This window comes from Ailuropoda melanoleuca, chromosome 2 (genome assembly GCF_002007445.2).
Source record: "Ailuropoda melanoleuca isolate Jingjing chromosome 2, ASM200744v2, whole genome shotgun sequence".
Taxonomy (NCBI): domain Eukaryota; kingdom Metazoa; phylum Chordata; class Mammalia; order Carnivora; family Ursidae; genus Ailuropoda; species Ailuropoda melanoleuca.
In genome coordinates this window covers 143,252,345-143,270,915 of record NC_048219.1, presented here as the reverse complement: position 1 = coordinate 143,270,915, position 18,571 = coordinate 143,252,345, and the positions used below count along the sequence as shown (strand labels likewise).

General features: G+C 39.9%; 2 protein-coding genes and 1 long non-coding RNA gene across 9 annotated transcripts in view; 2 read left to right on the top strand and 1 right to left on the bottom strand.

Annotated features, from left to right (window-relative positions):
- Positions 1-1,385: 1,385 nt before the first annotated feature.
- ATP5MC3 (ATP synthase membrane subunit c locus 3) lies at positions 1,386-4,745 on the top strand. 2 transcript variants are annotated; one of them, XM_002920239.3, is made up of 5 exons: positions 1,386-1,507; positions 1,699-1,810; positions 2,971-3,048; positions 3,600-3,793; positions 4,485-4,745. In XM_002920239.3, the coding sequence occupies exons 2-5, from the start codon at positions 1,772-1,774 to the stop codon at positions 4,597-4,599; spliced, it is 426 nt and encodes a 141-aa protein (XP_002920285.1). In that variant the 5' UTR covers positions 1,386-1,507; positions 1,699-1,771; the 3' UTR covers positions 4,600-4,745. The 2 variants fall into 2 exon arrangements, with proteins under 2 accessions (XP_002920285.1, XP_034510658.1); XM_034654767.1 differs by lacking the exon at positions 1,386-1,507 and having other exon boundaries at positions 1,682-1,810.
- A 9,465-nt stretch (positions 4,746-14,210) lies between these two features.
- Positions 14,211-15,433, bottom strand: LOC117796449. The gene is made up of 2 exons (XR_004620977.1): positions 15,234-15,433; positions 14,211-14,486 (listed from the first exon to the last, which is right to left on the bottom strand). It is a non-coding gene; the product is annotated as an uncharacterized LOC117796449 (long non-coding RNA).
- A 149-nt stretch (positions 15,434-15,582) lies between these two features.
- Positions 15,583-18,571, top strand: part of ATF2 (activating transcription factor 2) — a 78,979-nt gene continuing 75,990 nt past the window's right edge. For 4 of the 6 annotated variants that reach the window (XM_034654764.1, XM_011226217.3, XM_034654765.1 and 1 more), the window contains exon 1: positions 15,583-15,739. The gene's annotated coding sequence lies outside the window, so the exon portion shown is untranslated. The remainder of the gene's footprint in view (positions 15,740-18,571) is intronic. The other 2 variants (XM_002920238.4, XM_034654763.1) reach the window with 1 other exon arrangement.

Sequence of the window (18,571 nt, the reverse complement as noted above, 5' to 3'; positions counted from 1 at the left end):
TCTCAGGCCTTTGGATTCTAACTGAATTATACCACTGGCTTTCCTGGGTCTCCAGCTTGGGGATAGCAGATCATGGGACTTCTCAGCTTCCATAACCACATGCACTAATTCTTCATAATAAATAAATAGATAACTCAATAATTAATTAATTGGTTAATCTACTGGTTCTGGTTCTCTGGAGAACTCTGATGAATGCAGAGCATTGTTTATTCTACTTTAGACATCACAGGATACTACATACTTCAGGTAAGAACTGAGTACTTGAGAAAATAATCTCTCTTCCAACTGCACATGTGAATTCAAATGAATTATCTCTATTTTATGGGCTAAAGATCCAGCCTAAAATGATTAGCTTTCACATGACTTGAACCATTTGTATTTGAAGCTGGATCAGTGACAAATTCTTATTCATTTTTCATGTTTTAATTCTGAGGGCTTCTCCTTGGGATTGCCCCTAGATGATACCACACCCTTGTGCTAACTAGAAAAAGGATGATCCTCTGGGTGGATGCTGTCCCACACCAAGGCTCTAGGCCAAGTGGGTGGGATTTCAGCACCACCCCCCCAATCTCTTCAACTGGGCTTTACGTTGACTTGTATCACTTCCAGTAGAACCACTAAGAACTACTAAGTAAAATTTACAGTTCGAGGATCTACCAGAAGTTCAGTTAGAGCCATTTTTTCTGAGACATTTCTGTATTCATCAAAGATGAATAAATTTACTAAAAGCAGGTGTTAAAGTTGGGTCGGTTTTGAAAATACTCACTTTCTTTAGTCCAATGAAATACATTACATCCCTTAATTCTTTCAAGCATAGAGCTGGAAGAAAAATTACCTCCCTCACTTTATTACCAAGATGCAACGTTGTGCCCAAAATCACAAAACTCTTTGATCTACACACGTGCTTATTCCTTTTCCCGGTACTTCTAGGTCAGGTCCTCTGTCACTCAAAGGATTAGCCATACTTCTGGAATACTTTTCCAGATTCCTTTAAAGAAATGTGTTCGCTTTGCTGGGGACCCTAATTTCTCCTGTGAAGCAGTGCATGAACTTCTCCCCCAAGCACCCAGAGTCCTATTTCATAGAGGAGAGTGACCAGGAAAGGAGTCCCTCTAGAAAAGAGAAGTAACAACTGATTAAAAAGGCAAATCTCACAAGGTGTCAACTGAAAGAAAACGTCGCACTATCCTCTGGACAGCTCAGATCAAAAGGGAAACAACCTGTTCAGTTCTCTCTGCCAGGGCCAGTTTTCAATTTCTTCTTTTCGCCTCTCCCTTACTAGCCACTGCCCGCCAGCCCGCCTCCGTGTTGCTGTCGTCGTCCTTCCCAACTAGTTGCCAATAAAGTTGTTACAAAGTGACCTTGAGCGTCTTCCCTACTGCCCCCCGTTTCCCCGCCTTCTCCATCCGGGTGCCGCGGCGCGGATAAGAAGCGGACCGCGCCTGCGCGTCTAGCGCCACTCCTTCGACCTCTGCCGCCGCTGCTGCCGCCGCCACCTCTCGGGAAGGTAAGCGGAGGGCGCGAGAGCCGGGCCGGGCCGGGGCGGAGCAGCGTTGAGGCAGGACCCATTCATTCTGCTGGCGCCTCGCTGGATGAGGGCCCAGCCCAAGCCGACAGCCTGCACGGGAGGCCGCGGGACCTGGGTGGGGAGGACAGGCCCGGGAGGGCACTTGACCTTAAGCCCCTTTACCTCCGCAGAAGGGAAGCGGGAGAGGAGCCCACGTCGGCCGTCACCCAGGTCCTCCAGCCGCGCCGCCCCGAAGAGTGTAAGATGTTCGCCTGCGCCAAGCTCGCCTGCACCCCCGCTCTGGTGCGTAGCCCAGGCCGGGCCGGGGCTCTGAGGGAGGACCTCTCGGCCTGGAGCGTCCACGTTGTTGAATGGGGCACACCAACCCGTGGGGACCGCTCAGCCCTCACCCTCTGTGGTCTCTTCTTTTTTTCCTACTAAACCTGGGGCACCTCACTCCGCTCCTCCCCTCCACCAGTGCGGTGGGGAGCAGCCGAGGCCTAGTTGTCAGGCCCTACTCGCTGTAGGTCAAACCCTCCTTGCCCCTAGTGACGGAGCGCCCCGCCCCATATCCTCGCGTGCTCAGTGGGGTTGGGGTTGGCGCGAAGGTTGGGGTGCTCCTAAGGTTGTAGGGGTCCTCTGAGGCCTAGTTCACCGCAGCAACATTCTCTGTAGGTCAAACTCGCTGCTGCAGAGGGAGGGACTTTGCCTCACCCTGTGTGGGCGGAGGAAGGTGGTGGAGGAGTCGAAAGTCTTTCTTCCTGCCTCTGACTGTTATTTCCATAACCATTTTGGAAGCTTTAGGTGAAGTAAGGATGTGGGTGGGGGATTTGTCTTAGAGAATTAGGTCTTGGTTCTGAAGGGATTTTCTGTGACCTTAGTGTAGTGGACACTCAAGGGCAGAGACGCTGGACTGCAATATGTCCTTATGGTCAGATATTTCACCGATTATTCTTACACTGATAGAGAATTGTTCAGACTGCTTTTTTATTTTATAATTAATGGACATACAGGAATATTTTGGAAGTTGTAGGCCTCATAGTAACCAATGGGCTAATTTAAATGACAAGCGTTTATAGCAACACTCTTGATAAACTTGCTGGTCCACTTAAACTTACCAAAGAATATGGGATGTTTATTGCTGCTTTTCTGATCTGAATCGTGGCACTACCATAATTGAAATTTTAAAAATAATGCTTTCTTTTTAAGCATTTAGAAGTTTTATTCAGATTATTACAAATAGGTTATGTAGCACACTTTAAATTTTAATTAGCAACTTTAAAATAAAATTCCTTCATGGACTGAAAATAACCAAACAGCAAGATAAGAGACAATACAGAAAAGTCATGAGTTTTCTGATAAATTTTTGCTGATGGCTTTTTTTAGAACTCATGGTACAAGAAGGATCATTGAAGTCGTATCTACTCTCAACTTAATACTGGAATTTTTTTTTTCCTTAATAGATCCGAGCTGGATCCAGAGTTGCATACAGACCAATTTCTGCATCAGTGTTATCTCGACCAGAGGCTAGGACTGGAGAGGTAATAGCAGTAATAATAGAAATTAAGTAACCCCACCAAGTAAGTCTTATGGTTTTAATTAAAGGGGGGGTAAAAAAAAAAAAAAAAAAAAAACCTCATCAGTGAATGGTTTGAGAGCAGTCTTTTTCCACCCTTTATCCAAAAAATAGTGCAGAGGATAAGCCAACGAAAGAAACTTGGCTGAGTTGGCTAAGAAATAAAGTCAGTATATATATGTGTGTGTGTGTGTATATATATATTTAAGTATATAGTCTTGAGTTGCCTATATTTAAGATTATACTAGCTACAGTTATTGAAAAGGTTACCCTATTTGAAAAGCATATTCAAATACACTTTCATAATTTTCAAAAACCTTATGAGGTTATAGATACTGTTATCCCTGTTCTACAACATTGGAATTATTCTAAGCTCTTTGATTTTTGCACTGTGCCACACAGTCTCCTATTCAAAATTACAAAATAAAGAAGTTAGTTACCATCTGACAGTGCAGTAATTAAAATAGCTAATTGTGATTACTGATTTAACCTTTGCCTTTTTTTTCTTTTCTCTAGGGTTCTACGGTATTTAATGGAGCCCAGAATGGTGTGTCTCAGCTAATCCAAAGGGAGTTTCAGACCAGTGCAATCAGCAGAGACATTGATACTGCTGCCAAATTTATTGGTGCAGGTGCTGCAACAGTGGGAGTGGCTGGTTCTGGTGCTGGTATTGGAACAGTCTTTGGCAGCCTTATCATTGGTTATGCCAGGTAATTTCTATCACCAAATAACCTACTTTAAGAGCATGCTTGACATAGTTGGAAACTTAGAAAATTAGTGAAATAATAACAGCTATTCTGTATTAAGTGCCAACTCTGTGTCTTGCATTGTATTTTGAGGGCTTTGCATGCATGATCTCACTTAACCCTCACAATACCCCTTGGAGATAGACTCCAGTTTACTTATGAAGGATGAGCATCGCAGAAATTACACTGATGGCTCAAGTAGCTAGTAAGTGTCAGAAATAAGTTTTAATTCTGACTTCAGAGTCTGCACTCTTGATTGGTAAGCTGTATTGGGGCTACAATTAACAGCATAGTCTTGAAAAGTATCAATTTCCATTTTATTTAAGACCTTATTTCTAAACTGTCAGATCTTAGGAGGTATAGAATGTACTTTCACGGGAATAGCAAGTATGTCTGAATCCCTCAAAATGGATGAAGACTAACTATATCGACACACAGAGATCACTTCTTATCTTTTCCCCATATGGTAGGATTGAGAAGAAAGGAATATCGAACAAAGGCAGAAGCAAAAGAGATCTAGGCAAATACTTTTCCAGGACTTGCCAATTTACAAAGATCCCATACTTAGTAATCTCATTCTTTAATGTTTATCAAAGATATTAGAATTCAGAAAAATATTTCAAAGTAACAGTTATATGTATTGTGTCTCTTTTAGAAACCCTTCGCTGAAGCAGCAGCTGTTCTCATATGCTATCCTGGGATTTGCCTTGTCTGAAGCTATGGGCCTCTTTTGTTTGATGGTTGCTTTCTTGATTTTGTTTGCCATGTAACAGAAATTACTGCTTCACATGTTGGCGTTCATATTAATTACGGATGTAATTCTGTGTATCTTACTGTGACTCCGAAAACTGTAGCATTGGTGTCATGGAAATGTACGTTATTTCCAAGGTCATTTCATTAAAGATGAAAACTTTAATTTTTGCCGTGATTTGTACTTAACCTAAATTTAGATCATCACAAAGAAGAATATGCATTCAGTCAGATACATACAAGTCTAAGCAGTTGCACCGTGATGAAAACAAGTCAATTTTTATGAGAATTCTTTTACATAGTTTTGTGCACATTGTAATTTGTAGGGTTCTTGGTTACTCATATAAATGGGAAATACGTGTTTTCGCCTTCTATGAGATAACGATTAATTAAACTAAGGTAGTTAAGATGGTTTTGTGTTTTTAAGGCCTAACAGGAATTATGATACCTGGGAGCAGAATTAACCTTCCAAAACTAACTTCGCTGGTCCTCCACAGGTGGTTCTAAAAATAAATCATGTTAGCTTTTTAGGAATTGAAGCCTTGTTAGACTAGGGTTGGGGGTGGTTTGTGCTTTTCAGTAAGTCTCACGTTAAGCAATTAAGTGTCTGTAACAAAGTAGAGTTTCTAAGAAGAAAATCTCATTAGAAACCAAATATCAAATACAAAAATTTAAAAAGTTGGAGCACCTGGGTGGCTCAGTTGGTTGAGTGTCTGCGTTCTGCTTAGGTCGTGATCCCAAGGTCCTGGGATCGAGCCCTGCGTCAGGCTCCCTGCTCATCAGGGAGCCCATTTCTCCCTCTCCCTCTACCATTTCCCCTGCTTCTGCTCTCTGGCTCACTCTCTCTGACAAATAAATAAAAATCTTCTTAAAAAATTTAAAAAGGTAATAAAAACCAAATATCAAAAAGTAAGCTTAGTTGGCTATATTCTTAAAGCCAAAAGTTGCTAAAGCATTCCTTATCACTAGCATCTTGGGATGCTAGTTGGTTCAACAGCAGTTTGTTTCTAATACTACATTGAATATGTTTAAAAAAATGCAAAAATTGTATCCGTAGGATTTGATATCTAGATCTTCGGAACAAGTCAGGGAAGGACGGGGTATGTGCATCACACAAGTGTCACTCCCTTTCCTAGGAATTTTATGTACTCTATATAAATTTAGTCCTCATAACAACCCTGCGTAACTGGGGAGAAAAGATGAACAGAAAACTAGGCTTAAAAAGGATTAATTCCCAAAATCAGATAACCATTAAGTGGCAAAGACATGATCCAGATTCAGACCTTCATTGATTCCAAAGACCATGCTTTGATTTTTTTATGTTAGGGATGACAAAGGAAAAGCTGATTTGAGAGAAGCTTTGTTACAGAATTTAAAGCACAAAACTGAAGCATAATCTTAGCCTTGTGGGCTTGAAAAGAGGAAAGGTATGGTGTGTGGTATGGAGCAGATGTGAATGAAAGAAGTGCAGAGCAGCAGAAGAACCCAACTCCGGGTAGTACTTGTAGTAAATCTCAATCTAGTTTTATGACTCCCCAGCAATGTCGGGAAGTTAACTGATACAGAGCAGTGAGGGTTATCAAGGCTGGTTACTGATGAAATGACAGGTCAGAGGAGCTCTAAGCAGACAGCAAGCAAGGACATTGTTTAACAGGCTAACCTATGAGCTTCAAACTTGGTAAGGAATGAGTAAAGCCACAAGGAGTAATAAATTGGAATAAAAGAGGGAGGTCAAGGGTATTCTGGAAGGTGGAGTAGGAAGTACCAGGAATTGCTTCCCACCTAGACAACAATTACACTGTCCAAATCTAATTTGACTATATTGGAACTCTTGTCTAGTAAAGACTTGCAACTTCCAGGGGAAGGCTTGACATGTAAATTGGGGTTAATTTCAATTTCAGGTCTTCATAGAGTAGCAGCTGCCAGCCCTCAGCCCCAGCCCCAGGGCAGGCTGCTATGCACATCTTCCTGGAGCAGCTTCCACACAGCTTGCAGGAGCCAGGGTAAGCAAAAAGAACCCTGTCTCCAAATACTGGTTTTCAATGCTTTGATCACTGATTGCTACTTCTGATTACAGAGGTACAGATAAAGAGGAGGGTGGCCATTGTTGCTGCACATCCCCTTATTGTTGGAATCCCCTTACCCTCCAGCTGAAGTGACTTCCAGGGGAAGGTATCCTTTTCCCCCTTCTTTTTTCCCTTTTTCTCCTTTTGGGAGCCAGATGCTAAAGACTGGGACATTCAAAAACAACTGCATATACAGGGAAAATTAGAAAGTAACCACTCATGCCCAAGAAAAGGCACAGGCTCAGAAAAGACCTGACAAAACATTAAGTTTACACATCAAGCTAATCCTTGGCACAAAGACAGTATACAACAATCAAAAGTAATAATAAAATAGCAAACAATAAACCAACCCTAGGGAAGGAGGATAATCTGATTGCCAGAGATACCACATTATTCAGATGTCTAGTTTGTAACCAAAAAAAAAATACAAGGCATTCAAAAAACGAAAGTATGGCCTATTCAAAGGGAAAATAATCTGTTGTAGAAAAAGACCTGATGGCAGATCTCTTAGACAAAGACTTAAACAACCGTACTAAAGATGATCAAAGAACTAAAGAGGTGGAGAAAGTTTAAAAAATGATGTATGCATGAACTCCCGTATTTCAAAACTAACTACAAAGCTGCAATAATCAAAACAGTGTTAGTGGTGTAAAGACAGAATGGACCAATGGAATAGAGAGCCCAGAAATAAATCCTTGCATATATAGTCCAATAATTTTTGACAGGAATATCAAGACCATTCAATGGGAAAATGATAGCCTTTTCAACAAATGGTGCCTGGAAAACTGGATATTCACACGCAAAAGAATGAAGTTGAACCCTTACCTAACAATATATACAAAAATAAACTCAAAATGGATCAAAGACTTAAACGTAAAACCTAAAATTACAAAGGTCTTAGAAGAAAACGGGGCAAAAGCTTCAGGACACTGAATTTGGCAATGATTTCTTAGATACGACTCCAAAGCCACAGGCAACGAAAGAAAAAATTGGATAAACTGAATATCATGAAAGTTTTAAAATTTTGTGCAATAAAAGACATGGTCAGCAGAGTAAAAACATACAAAATGGGAGAAAATATTTGCAAATCCTGTATCTGATAAAGGATTAATATCCATAATATGGAGAGAAGTCCTAAAACTCAATAACAAAAGCACAACACAATTTAAAAATGGTCAAGGACTTAAATAGACATTTCTCTGAAGATATTCAAATGGCTGACCAATACATGAAAAGATGCTCACCATTAATGATCATTAGGGAAATGCAAATCAGAGCTACAGTGAAATACCACCTCACACCTGGAGTATGGCAACTATAAAACAACAAAACAAAACCAAGACACAAGTGTTGGCAAGGATATGGGGGAATTGGAGCCTTTGTGCACCGCTGGTAGGAATGTAAAATGGTACAGCTGCTATGAAAAACAGTTATGGTGGTTCCTCAAGAAGTTAAAACTAGAATTGCCATATGATCCAACAATTCCACTTACGGGTATATACCCCAAAGAACTGAAAGCAAGGTTTTGAAGAGATATTTGCACACTCATGTTCATAGCAGCATTATTCACTATTATAACTAAACTATGGAAGCAACCCAAGTGTCCATCAATGGATGAATGGTAATAAGCAAAATACGGTATATACATGCAATGGAATATTGTTTAGCCTTAAAAAGAAATTCTGATAGATGCTACAATGTGAATGAACCCTGAAGACATTATGCTAAGTGAAATAAACCTCTTGCAAAAAGACAAAATACTGTATGATTCACTTAGGTAGTTAGAGTAGTCAAAATCATAGAGACAAAAAGTAAAATTGTGGTTGCTAGGGGCTGAGGTGGGAACAATGACAGGGGGTCTAGTTTAACAGGCATGGCGTTTTACAAAATGAAAAGAGTTATAGACATGGATGGTAATAATGGATGCATGACATTATGAATGTATATTTTTTTAAGTTTTTGTTTTTAAGTAATCTCTGTACCCAACGTGGGGCTCAAACTCACAACCCTGCGATCAGGAATCACATGCTCTTCCAACTGAGCCAGTGAGGCGCCCCTCATTATGAATGTATTTTATGTCACTGAAATATATACTTAAAATGGTTAAGTTGGTTAATTTTGTTCTGTGTAATTTATGAAAAAAAATAGAGATAGAATGGTCAAGGGCCAGGGAGTACAATACGGTTGAAGATCCATTTCAGTAAGAGCCAATAAATAGACAGGAAATGTAAAGAACTTCAGAGTTCAAGGTCTTAGAGGTTAAGGTAGACCCAAGGAATGATAAAAATTTGCTGAGCAGCTAAAGTTAGTAGAAATGAATGTCACTAAAGTTAAATTTAAAGAAGGAGTACAGATAAATGGGAAATATCATTTGAGAAGCAAAAAATATATACTCATGCTTCTGCTGTTAGTTTTAAATTCTGTTTGGTAAATTTTAGCCAATGTGGTTTGGTTTTGGTGTTAAGTGCTTGGAAGAAGAAAATATCAGTACTACCCTCTGCAAAGCCTTCTAAATATGTGATTTCTACACCTGAAAGTACGAGTTGTTGAAGTCTCTACATGCTGAGCATAGATTAATTTAGTAATTTCATGGTATTACTCTATGGAAAATATTATGGACTTATAACCTAATTACATAGTCCATCAATTACTTGCCAAGTTCTTTACATTATTAGGACCAAAAATTATTTTTTCCAGATTTAATACCATCCCCTCTGCCTCAACAAACATGGCAGTTGGACCCTGTCTCTTCCAATAGCAACATTATGCCTTAGTTTGCTTTGATGTACAGATAGTTAATAAGCAGTAGTCAAAACTTGTGACAGTATATGATTTATAAGTCATATCATCATTTTTACAGATTTTTTGAAGGTAGGTAGCATGAGTTTATTTTTTCTTTTCCCTCCACCCACGCTTATCCTACCGTCTTTTCCTACCACACGTACATACAAGCTCACCTGTGCATTCTTTCATAGGCTTTCTGGTGATGTGTGTATTACAATATACTATATGCTGCTATATGCTTACAATATGCTGCTCAAAGTGAGGTCCAGGGATCAGCAATGTTGGCATCACTCAGGACCTTGTCAGAGACAGAGGTTCTAGAGCTTCACATCAGATCTTCTGAATCAGAATCTGAATTTTAATAAGCATCCCAGGTGATTTGTATATACATCAAGTTTTCAGAGCACTGTACTAGAACACTGCAATTCCCCACGTGCCTTGACTTAGACTCCTTATCTTTCAAAAATCTGTCAACTCATTAATCGGGCAGTTTTTTTTTCCCCTTCCTTTTGGAATGTACCGCTAATCCAGTGATTTTCAAAGTGTGGTCTGAAAACTTCTGAGCGCCCTTAGAACCTTTCAGGGGGTTCACAAGGTCTTCCCTTCTCCACTTACACAACTGCATGAGGCTAGATTGTCATCAGAACTTCAACCAAAACAACATATTGCAACAGTTCAAAAACAGAAATAGATTTAAAAAAATGCAGCTACTATTAAGTGTGAGGTAGTTATTTACAAAAGTGAATACCATGCTATTCTATTTTTATTTTGGAAAATATAGTTATTTTTCAAAAAATGTTATTTATGTTAAGGTGTTGTGATGGAGTGCAGGGTCCCAAAATCAAAAATTAGGGGGCGCCTGGGTGGCACAGCGGTTGGGCGTCTGCCTTCGGCTCAGGGCGTGATCCCGGCGTTACGGGATCGAGCCCCACATCAGGCTCTTCTGCTGTGAGCCTGTTTCTTCCTCTTCCACTCCCCCTGCTTGTGTTCTCTCTCTCACTGGCTGTCTCTATCTCTGTCAAATAAATAAATAAAAAATGTTAAAAAAAAAAAAATTAGAACCATTGATCTCATCTGTCAGTGAGGAAACGGGCTCCAATATGGCATTACACTTACAACTTAATAGAAACGGTCAGTTTTTGTAAATTGAGGGTAACCCTATATCCATTGGTCACCTCCTTTCAGCTATCAATCTGTTCATAGTCTCTAAAAATTGGCCCACATCCCTAGTAAGAATCTGCACTTCCTTCTCCTGAATGATGCAAGTATCTATCTCCTCTTAGATGTTCGGTAACTTGGAGCTTCTTTTTCAAGGGAGCTTAAATATTGAAGAGAAGAATTGACTTAGGATTAGTAGGGACTCCTAAATCCAAGGGCTTTCGATTGTTCTCCCTATTAGCATGAGCTAGCATCCTACAAATGATCTTGGCAGAGACTCCTAAGAAGACCCATGGCTGTTGGCAGTGGCTACTTTTCAACAAAAAACATTTAGTTAGCATTTCCCAGCCAGGGAAATTCCAGGATCTGCTCGTCTTACAGAACAGTCCCAGGGTTTGCTTTCTCAAATAGGTAGTTTGGCTGAGTCTCTCAGATGCTGGACAGCTCAGTATTATTCCCTCAAGACTCTATCTAAAGGACAGCTCAAAGTATTTATCTGCCTCTCTAGAGAGATCCAAAACATCTTTAGCTCTCAAGACCCCTAAAGTTGTACAAAAGGAGTAAGCTTATAATACTGCATGTTATCACATTCCTGCTTTATTTTCTCCACAGCACTAACTACTGTTTAAATTATTGTTTATTTATTCATTCATTCATTTATTATTTATTTATTTATTATATTGTTTATAAATGTGTTGTGACTCCCCTCCTCTCCCATGAAAGTCTCCTTAAGGGACTGTGTCTTGTTTATAGTTGTAGCTGCAGGGCCAGGAAGAGTGCCTGGCATGTTCGTGCTCAATAAATATTGATACTTTATGAGTAGTAAACTATAGAAACAGAGCATTAGGTTGACAGTTAAGAGGCTGTCTCCAAGGTGAGAATGTAACTGGAAAGAGCAAGGCCTATGGCCCAGGAGGGTCCGTATGATCAGGCCTTTCTTGGTTTCTGGCATAAGGAATTCATGGCTTTGCTATTATGTGGGCCTTGGGTTGACAGACTAGTTATGGGGAGTCATCAAGGGCAGACACTGGAATGCCAGACAAAATTCTTCACCCTAGAAGTGGTTCTATCTACCTGTATTGGTAACTTAATAGTGTGTGGAAAGCTAAGTATAATGATGTTAAGCCCTCTTTCAAGTGAGTGGGATGAGAGAGAGGTAGGAGAAGGCACTGATATGAAAGATGAAAAGAAAGTAGGCCCTTAAATTCCATTCTCTCTCTTGGACTGGTCTTACTGAGACTGGCATAAACTAAAGTATGATTTGAAGATAAATACAGCCCTCTAAGTTTTCCCCCACAATGCCACACACAATTAATTACAAACTCTTTTGAGACCCAAAGACTGGGGGTGGAAAGTGGACAAGGACCCTCCTTGCACTTGAAATGTTCTGAATGGAAATTCCCATTGTGAGAACAGATGCTGAAAGTTTAACTATAACATAGGCCATTTCAGGGATGTGCAGGAAAACCCTGGGTTGTCAGAGGAAGGGAAAGTAGATCTGCCATGAGGTAGAAGCTACCAAAAAAAAAAAAAAAACAACTTAAATGTCTAGGGCCATGCTGTCCTCATCTTATCAATCTGTACTGGGCTGCATCTTTTTTTTTTTTTTTTTTAAAGATTTTATTGATTTATTTGACAGAGATAGAGACAGTCAGTGAGAGAGGGAACACAAGCAGGGGGAGTGGGAGAGGAAGAAGCAGGCTCTCAGCAGAGGAGCCTGACGTGGGGCTCGATCCCGGAACGCCGGGATCACGCCCTGAGCCGAAGGCAGACGCTTAACCGCTGTGCCACCCAGGCGCCCCTACTGGGCTGCATCTTGAGGATACCTGTGAAAATGCAGAGGCTTTCTGTGAGTCCAAGGCAGACATAAGGGATGCTGTGTTTTGTTTAGCTACAAACAGAAACTTACAAATTAAATCTTCCTTTTTACTCTATTTGTCATATATACATATCTTTATATTTATATTTTAGTATATTTAAATACTATAAATATATATACTTGAGCAGGGTTTTAGTTGAATTCTTAAGAACCATAGCAGATTAATGGATTAACAACCACATAACTCTTCTGAACAAGGTGGAAATACCACATTCTGTGGCACTTGGAAGGTTTTGAGAGCAATTAGAGGCCTCTTATTGTTTTTTGTAGTATGTAATAAGGGGCATTTCTGTGATAGAAATAGAAATTTTCTTCAAATAGCCTCTTGTATCTAAGGGATACCAATTTTATTCAGAAGTCATGCTGGGTTCTTAGAGGAGATTTACCAGATCCTCACTAATTTTCTTAGGAGTAAGTTGGGTAGATATATGTATGGAGTGATAAGATAGGCAAAAAGGGAGTCCAGAACAAATTTCCTGCATTTGCAAAAGAGAAGACTGTAGAGAATTTTAGGGCTGTTATATTGAGGCATGACAATGAGAAAAAAATTTTCTCTATTTTCTCTAAGAAGATATGGATAGTGAGAAAAGTTCACAAGATCAGAACTGAAAATAATAACTACATTCATTTTGTCTAAGCTGAATGTTTTCTCCATTTGTAGAAAAGTTATAGTAAAGGAACTGTTGTGGAACTACAAATATGTAAAGTAAGACACTTTCTAACTACCAGGTTGCCAACATGGAATGGAACAGATTTGCATCCTTTCCACCTGTTTTTTTCCCTGTGATCTTTTTTTATTTTTTCTCACTTTGTTTACTTTTTTAAAAAGAAAAATAGCTAAAACTGCATTCTCACAACAGAGTATTATTTATATTACTAAATATATATTATTTATATTACTAAATAATTCTCTCTTCTATGAGGACTCCTGAAAGATTTCCTTTAAAATAACATGTTCCCCTAGTGCATTACATAGATTTTTAACTACTTGACAATAGACTGGAGAAGCAGGGATGAGGAGAAGAAACTTAAAACTAAATGTGCTGCCAACTGAAAATGAATCAAAACTGGAGAAATTGATTTTTTGATGTAAGTGAATGGAAAATAATTGTTTTACGAAAATCTAACTGATGCAAATTTCTTTTGCAATGCCATAACATTTATAGTTCTTTTTCTCACATTAGACATTTTGAGAGTTGGAGAGAAGCAGCACCGTTTTAGTGAATACATACTTGACCTAAGAACTTTTGTCAAGTTGCACATCTTGTCCATCGTCATAGTCAGTGTCAGTAATCCGAGCTGCTGAGGTTTAACTGATAAAATTAGTGCTACATGACACAAACACTACTACAGTGTCACTGATATTAGATAGGGATAGTACTTTCATTTTAACTTGAGAAGTAAACAGTGTTAATATTCTGGCTTCTTTCTGGTCTCTTGAATAATGAAATTAGTTTTAAGAGAGTGAGTTAGCTCACATATATGTACACAGGCCAGAAACCTGCTAAAAGGTTCAGTGCCATCAGAATTTCACTTTTATGCCAGATACCATTATTGAACTGCACATTCATGAACTTTCAAATACAATACCCCAGAATCGTGCAATAATTTCAGTTTCACTTTGATTTGGATGTTTGAGAGTGCATTTTATATTAATACACAAACTTTATTCATAATTTGTAGTGATGTAATGAAAAACCTGGCTTTTTAAGTTAAAACAAATTTACGCAGGAGCCCCTGATCATACTTTTCATTGTGCATATTTATTGGACAATCAATATCCCCACACTTAACGTTGGAATATTTAAATTATATAGAGAATCACAGAGCAACATTAAAAAGAAATATTTTCAGCACTATTCTTCTGTGTTTTCAGGAGTATGTCTGTGTCAATTGCAGAACAGTATATATGGTCTCTTTTGTCCTTCTTGTTAAATTAATCATATGGTCTTCCTTCGCCATCCTTTTTATAACAGCTACTTTCAAAGCTTGACGGATATTTCTTTGTCATTGTAGCAACCTAGTGAGCAGTAGAATAGTATTAGGGGAAGAGAGCCATTTCTATTCCATATTCTAATTTGGTGTCCTTTGGTCCTTTGTAAATGTTAATAAGGAATTGCTGATATTTTAAAAGTTTGAAAATCTCTATTGAATTTGATATATTTAAAATCTGTAACTACTAAGTAAAAGAAAATTGATAAAATAGAATACACCTTATTATAGAAGATTTTCTCTTATAAACAACTCCTTGCATGGTTTTAACTTACGGTTATCTAGTGGAGGGCACTCTATTTCTTTTGGTAAATTGCTTAGAACATAATTATATGCTAATATCCTACACTGTACCAGGCGTTTAGGAGCCGGAAGAATCAGTTTCAGTTATAGCTTAATAAAATTTGAACAAACGCCATCCAAAGTAAACGCTTTTCCTTTTCAAAACTGACTTATCTTGCTTTCCCGCTTTAGGCGCGTAGAGGCCTTGGGGGTACATTGCTGCAAATTCCACCTCTTCCAAACTTCAGCTTAACGAAAACTCCCCGTCTCAGGCTTCAGAGTAGCAGTAGAGTGGGTTTAGGCGCGCACCTATCTAACATTTTACCCTCCTTCCTACCCAGGGCCAGGAAGTGACAGCAACAAAAATACCGGGCTCCTGTAGGAGAGCTCGGAGGACTCATCGCGTTTTCTCTACCGCCACCCCCAGCCTTTTCCAGAGTTCACCTTATTTCTCCGCACCCGGTCAAACCCTTCCCGCGACCCCAACATCCACCTGTTACAGCGTCCCACACCCACGCCAGTCTCCAGCCCCTGCCAATCACAGGTTTCAGCCCGGGTTACGAAGACTCCTCTCTTCTGGCTCACCAGCCCCGTCCCCTTCCAGAACTGCTTCCCGCCCTCCAGCTTCTTTGTCCAATCGTCAGGTACTGAGTGTTCTTTGGTTCCCGCCTCCTCCTTCCCGGCCCTCATGAGGTACCGCCCCCTCCTCCTTAAGGCTGACGGAATCACCTGACCCGGAGGCGCTCGGTCGGAACGAAGGCAAGAAGGGGCGTGTGTGTGGAGGGGAGGGGCGCGAGAAGAAAAGGGGGATGCCGGGAGTGGGGCGGGGAGAAAGGGGGGGGGGTGTCAGTCTGATCTCGCGAGAGAGGACGGAAGCCTGTGGGAGCCTGTGGCCTTTAAAGTGCGGTTCAGCCCTTTCCTCCAGGGGTAGTTTGTAAACACGGCTGAGCTCGGGCCTCCCTGCCGACCGAGAGAAGCATGAACTAGTGTCCTGGAAAGGTGAGTAGTGATGGGGAGAAGGCCGGAGGGCTGGAGACTGTAGGGATATGGAGAAAGAAGGCACTAACATGGCGACGTCGCTCACGGTAGTCCCCACCCCCAGCTTCCCATCACCTCGGGCGCTCCTGCCTCAGTGCCTAGCCCTCGGGGCGACTGAAGCAGTAGTGCCACCTCAGCGGCTCGCGCGGCGTCGGCTTCGGGAGGCCGACCGGCCGGGCGGGACCGTTAGGTAACTGGCATTCGTTGTTCCGGCCCCTCCCCGCTCGCGCGCTTTCCTAACGAAGAGGAAAAAGGAATAACGGCTCCTCTTAGACCCCTCCCCCCGATTTATCTTCCCCTTCTCTGGTTAGTTCGGAGGTCTCTGGGCCCCACGTCGGATCCGCGGAGGGCGCAGGGAGACCCTCTTCAGTCTTCGGATTAGCGGGAAGAGGGCCGGCTTTGGTCTCCCCACCCAGGACTCAGTGGTTGGGACTGTGTATAGGTGACGGTGGCCGGGAGGAGGATCGGGAGGCACAGCAGAAAATAGGGTCAGGGTCTGTGCCTGTGGTGGAACATGATGGAACAAATGGTATGGAGAACCTGTGCGCTGAAAGTCTCGGCCTTTTCTGTCCTTTCTGCCCCCTCACACTCCCGCCACCCCCCCCCCCACTTTTTCCCCGTGGGGCGGGGTTGAGGTGTGGGTGCAGATTGATTCTGGTATTTTCCCTCATTTTTTACCTCCCTGCTTGGACTGCAGATCCTCTGTAAGGAAATAACCAGTGCTTTTTGTTGATGCCCTAGGGACAGGGCCGAGAGATTGTGTCTGTGTGTATTTTCTGTGTTAGCTCGCTAGGGGAGGGAGAAGGCGGAGGAGCTGGGGACTATTTTTGTGTCTTTAGGTAGTATAAAATTGCCTTTGCTTAATGGGGAGTTTAAAATTGGTTGAGGTCAAGAGCAAAACTGTGAATGTGATGGAATAAAAGGGATGACACCTCAGGGACCTTCACTCTATTGACTAATACCTATATTATGTAAAAGTTATAATTTCTTAGGAATTTTAAATTATGGAGGCTAACAATGCGTAAGTTTAATATACATACTTGAAATCAAAACAAAAACTATTCCTCTGAGTGCGCTTTTGGTCCTTTTTGAAGAACCACAGGCACTGTCAGTAATAGCCTTTCTAGGTGTAATTTTTAAACAGCCATGTAACGTTGGTCTGTTGTACCAAAACTATAAAGGTGATAAGTTTGTGTAAAAGTCAATCCTACAGGGTTAAGTGACCTGAAAGATAAATACGGTAGCAATTACGTCTTGTAATTAAATTTGTTACACTGACTTGAGGAATCCACTGTAAACACTTTTCAAAACTGCAGGAACATCTTTGTAAAGTGTGTTAAAAAAAAAAAAGAGATGCCTTTCTGCAGTTAAAGAATTAGAGTTAAGGATGTTCTTGAAAATTTGGTCATCAATAATTGAATAACAAAAATCCTAGTCTTTGTAAAGTAATTTATAAGAATCTTACAAATATATGGTGGTTCGTATGCTGCTTTCCTAAGACCTGTTTTATCTTGTTTTGGGAGGATTACTGCCATTAACTTTTTAATTATTTGAAATATATTGTAATTTAGAACATAGGTGTTTGTCAGTAAGGAAGGAGCTTTCGGGAACTGTGTGTTTAAGGTACACATGCCTTCTGTAGATCTGATTGCACTTCCTGAAAATTCTTTTTAAAATAACCTTATTAGAATGTTTATTTCATCTTTGGGGCACTTTACCATAATCTTAAATATGTAATGCAGAAATTCCTGTATTTACTTGGAGTATTTGTTTCATGTATTTAAACTAAAATAACAGTACATATTAAGGTTATTATGTCAGTTCTTTAACAAATAATTTGGAGGAATGCTTTTTCTTTGTATTCATGATTTGAAAGCTATCAGTATCATTTTTTAAAATGTTATGCTATACATCAAATGTCTACTAATAACTAGCATTAAGTCTCAAGAAATAATCTACATTTTTCCTACCTAAATTTTTGTGTTTTGAAAAAGTTAGGTTTTAATGATTAGATGTTCTCTGCTGGTAAATTGTTAGATCATGTTAGATCAAATGTGTAGATCTTATCTGTGTCCTCTTGAGTAGATAATACAATCTCTCTTTTCAAAAACCCATTGAATAACAATTGTATAGTCAACAGATCCTTATAAAAATCAATACATTTAGTACTTGTTACACTATTCACTTAATTAAAATGTACGATAGGAAAACAGCAAATTTGCATTGTTATAGTCAGTAGTTTAACTTAGTATTTCCGTGTTTATCCTTTAATTCACACCAATTCCTTGAGACTAAGGACTTGCCTACAATACTCCATGTTTTCTTAATGTAATTCTTAATGAAGATGTATTAATGATAGTATTCACTATTTACATCCGGGGAAGACACACAAAACATTTTATTTCTTTGCTCTGTTTCTTGAGCTCAAGATTAAAAAGTTAGAGTAAAATATAATTTCATAAAAATTTAAGGAAGTTTGTGGACTTGTATGGCCAAAAATAATTGGAATTATTTTACATATATTACTGTAAATGTGTCATGTATTATATAATTGTAGATACACGTATATTATATATACTATTTTCATTTATTTTTAACAATCTTGAAACATATTCATTTACATTTTGTATATTTAAGTGATGCTTTTTTTTTTCTTCTTTCTTGGCATTTTGGCAGTGGTAGTAGAATCATTAAAAACATTTTTTTTTGTAACAGGAAGGGATGTAAGTAGAATGTTTTTGGGGTGAGGCTTTTTCACCCATGTCTGCATTCTCTATCTTAACAAAGATGGCG

What these genes read in the sequence shown, in the direction of transcription:
- ATP5MC3 (XM_002920239.3), top strand. Translation starts at nt 1,772, where the DNA reads ATGTTCGCCTGCGCCAAGCTCGCCTGCACCCCCGCTCTG. An exon ending in TCGCCTGCACCCCCGCTCTG is followed by an intron (nt 1,811 to 2,970) that starts GTGCGTAGCCCA and finishes TTTCCTTAATAG; the next exon opens with ATCCGAGCTGGATCCAGAGT. An exon ending in CTTATCATTGGTTATGCCAG is followed by an intron (nt 3,794 to 4,484) that starts GTAATTTCTATC and finishes TGTCTCTTTTAG; the next exon opens with AAACCCTTCGCTGAAGCAGC.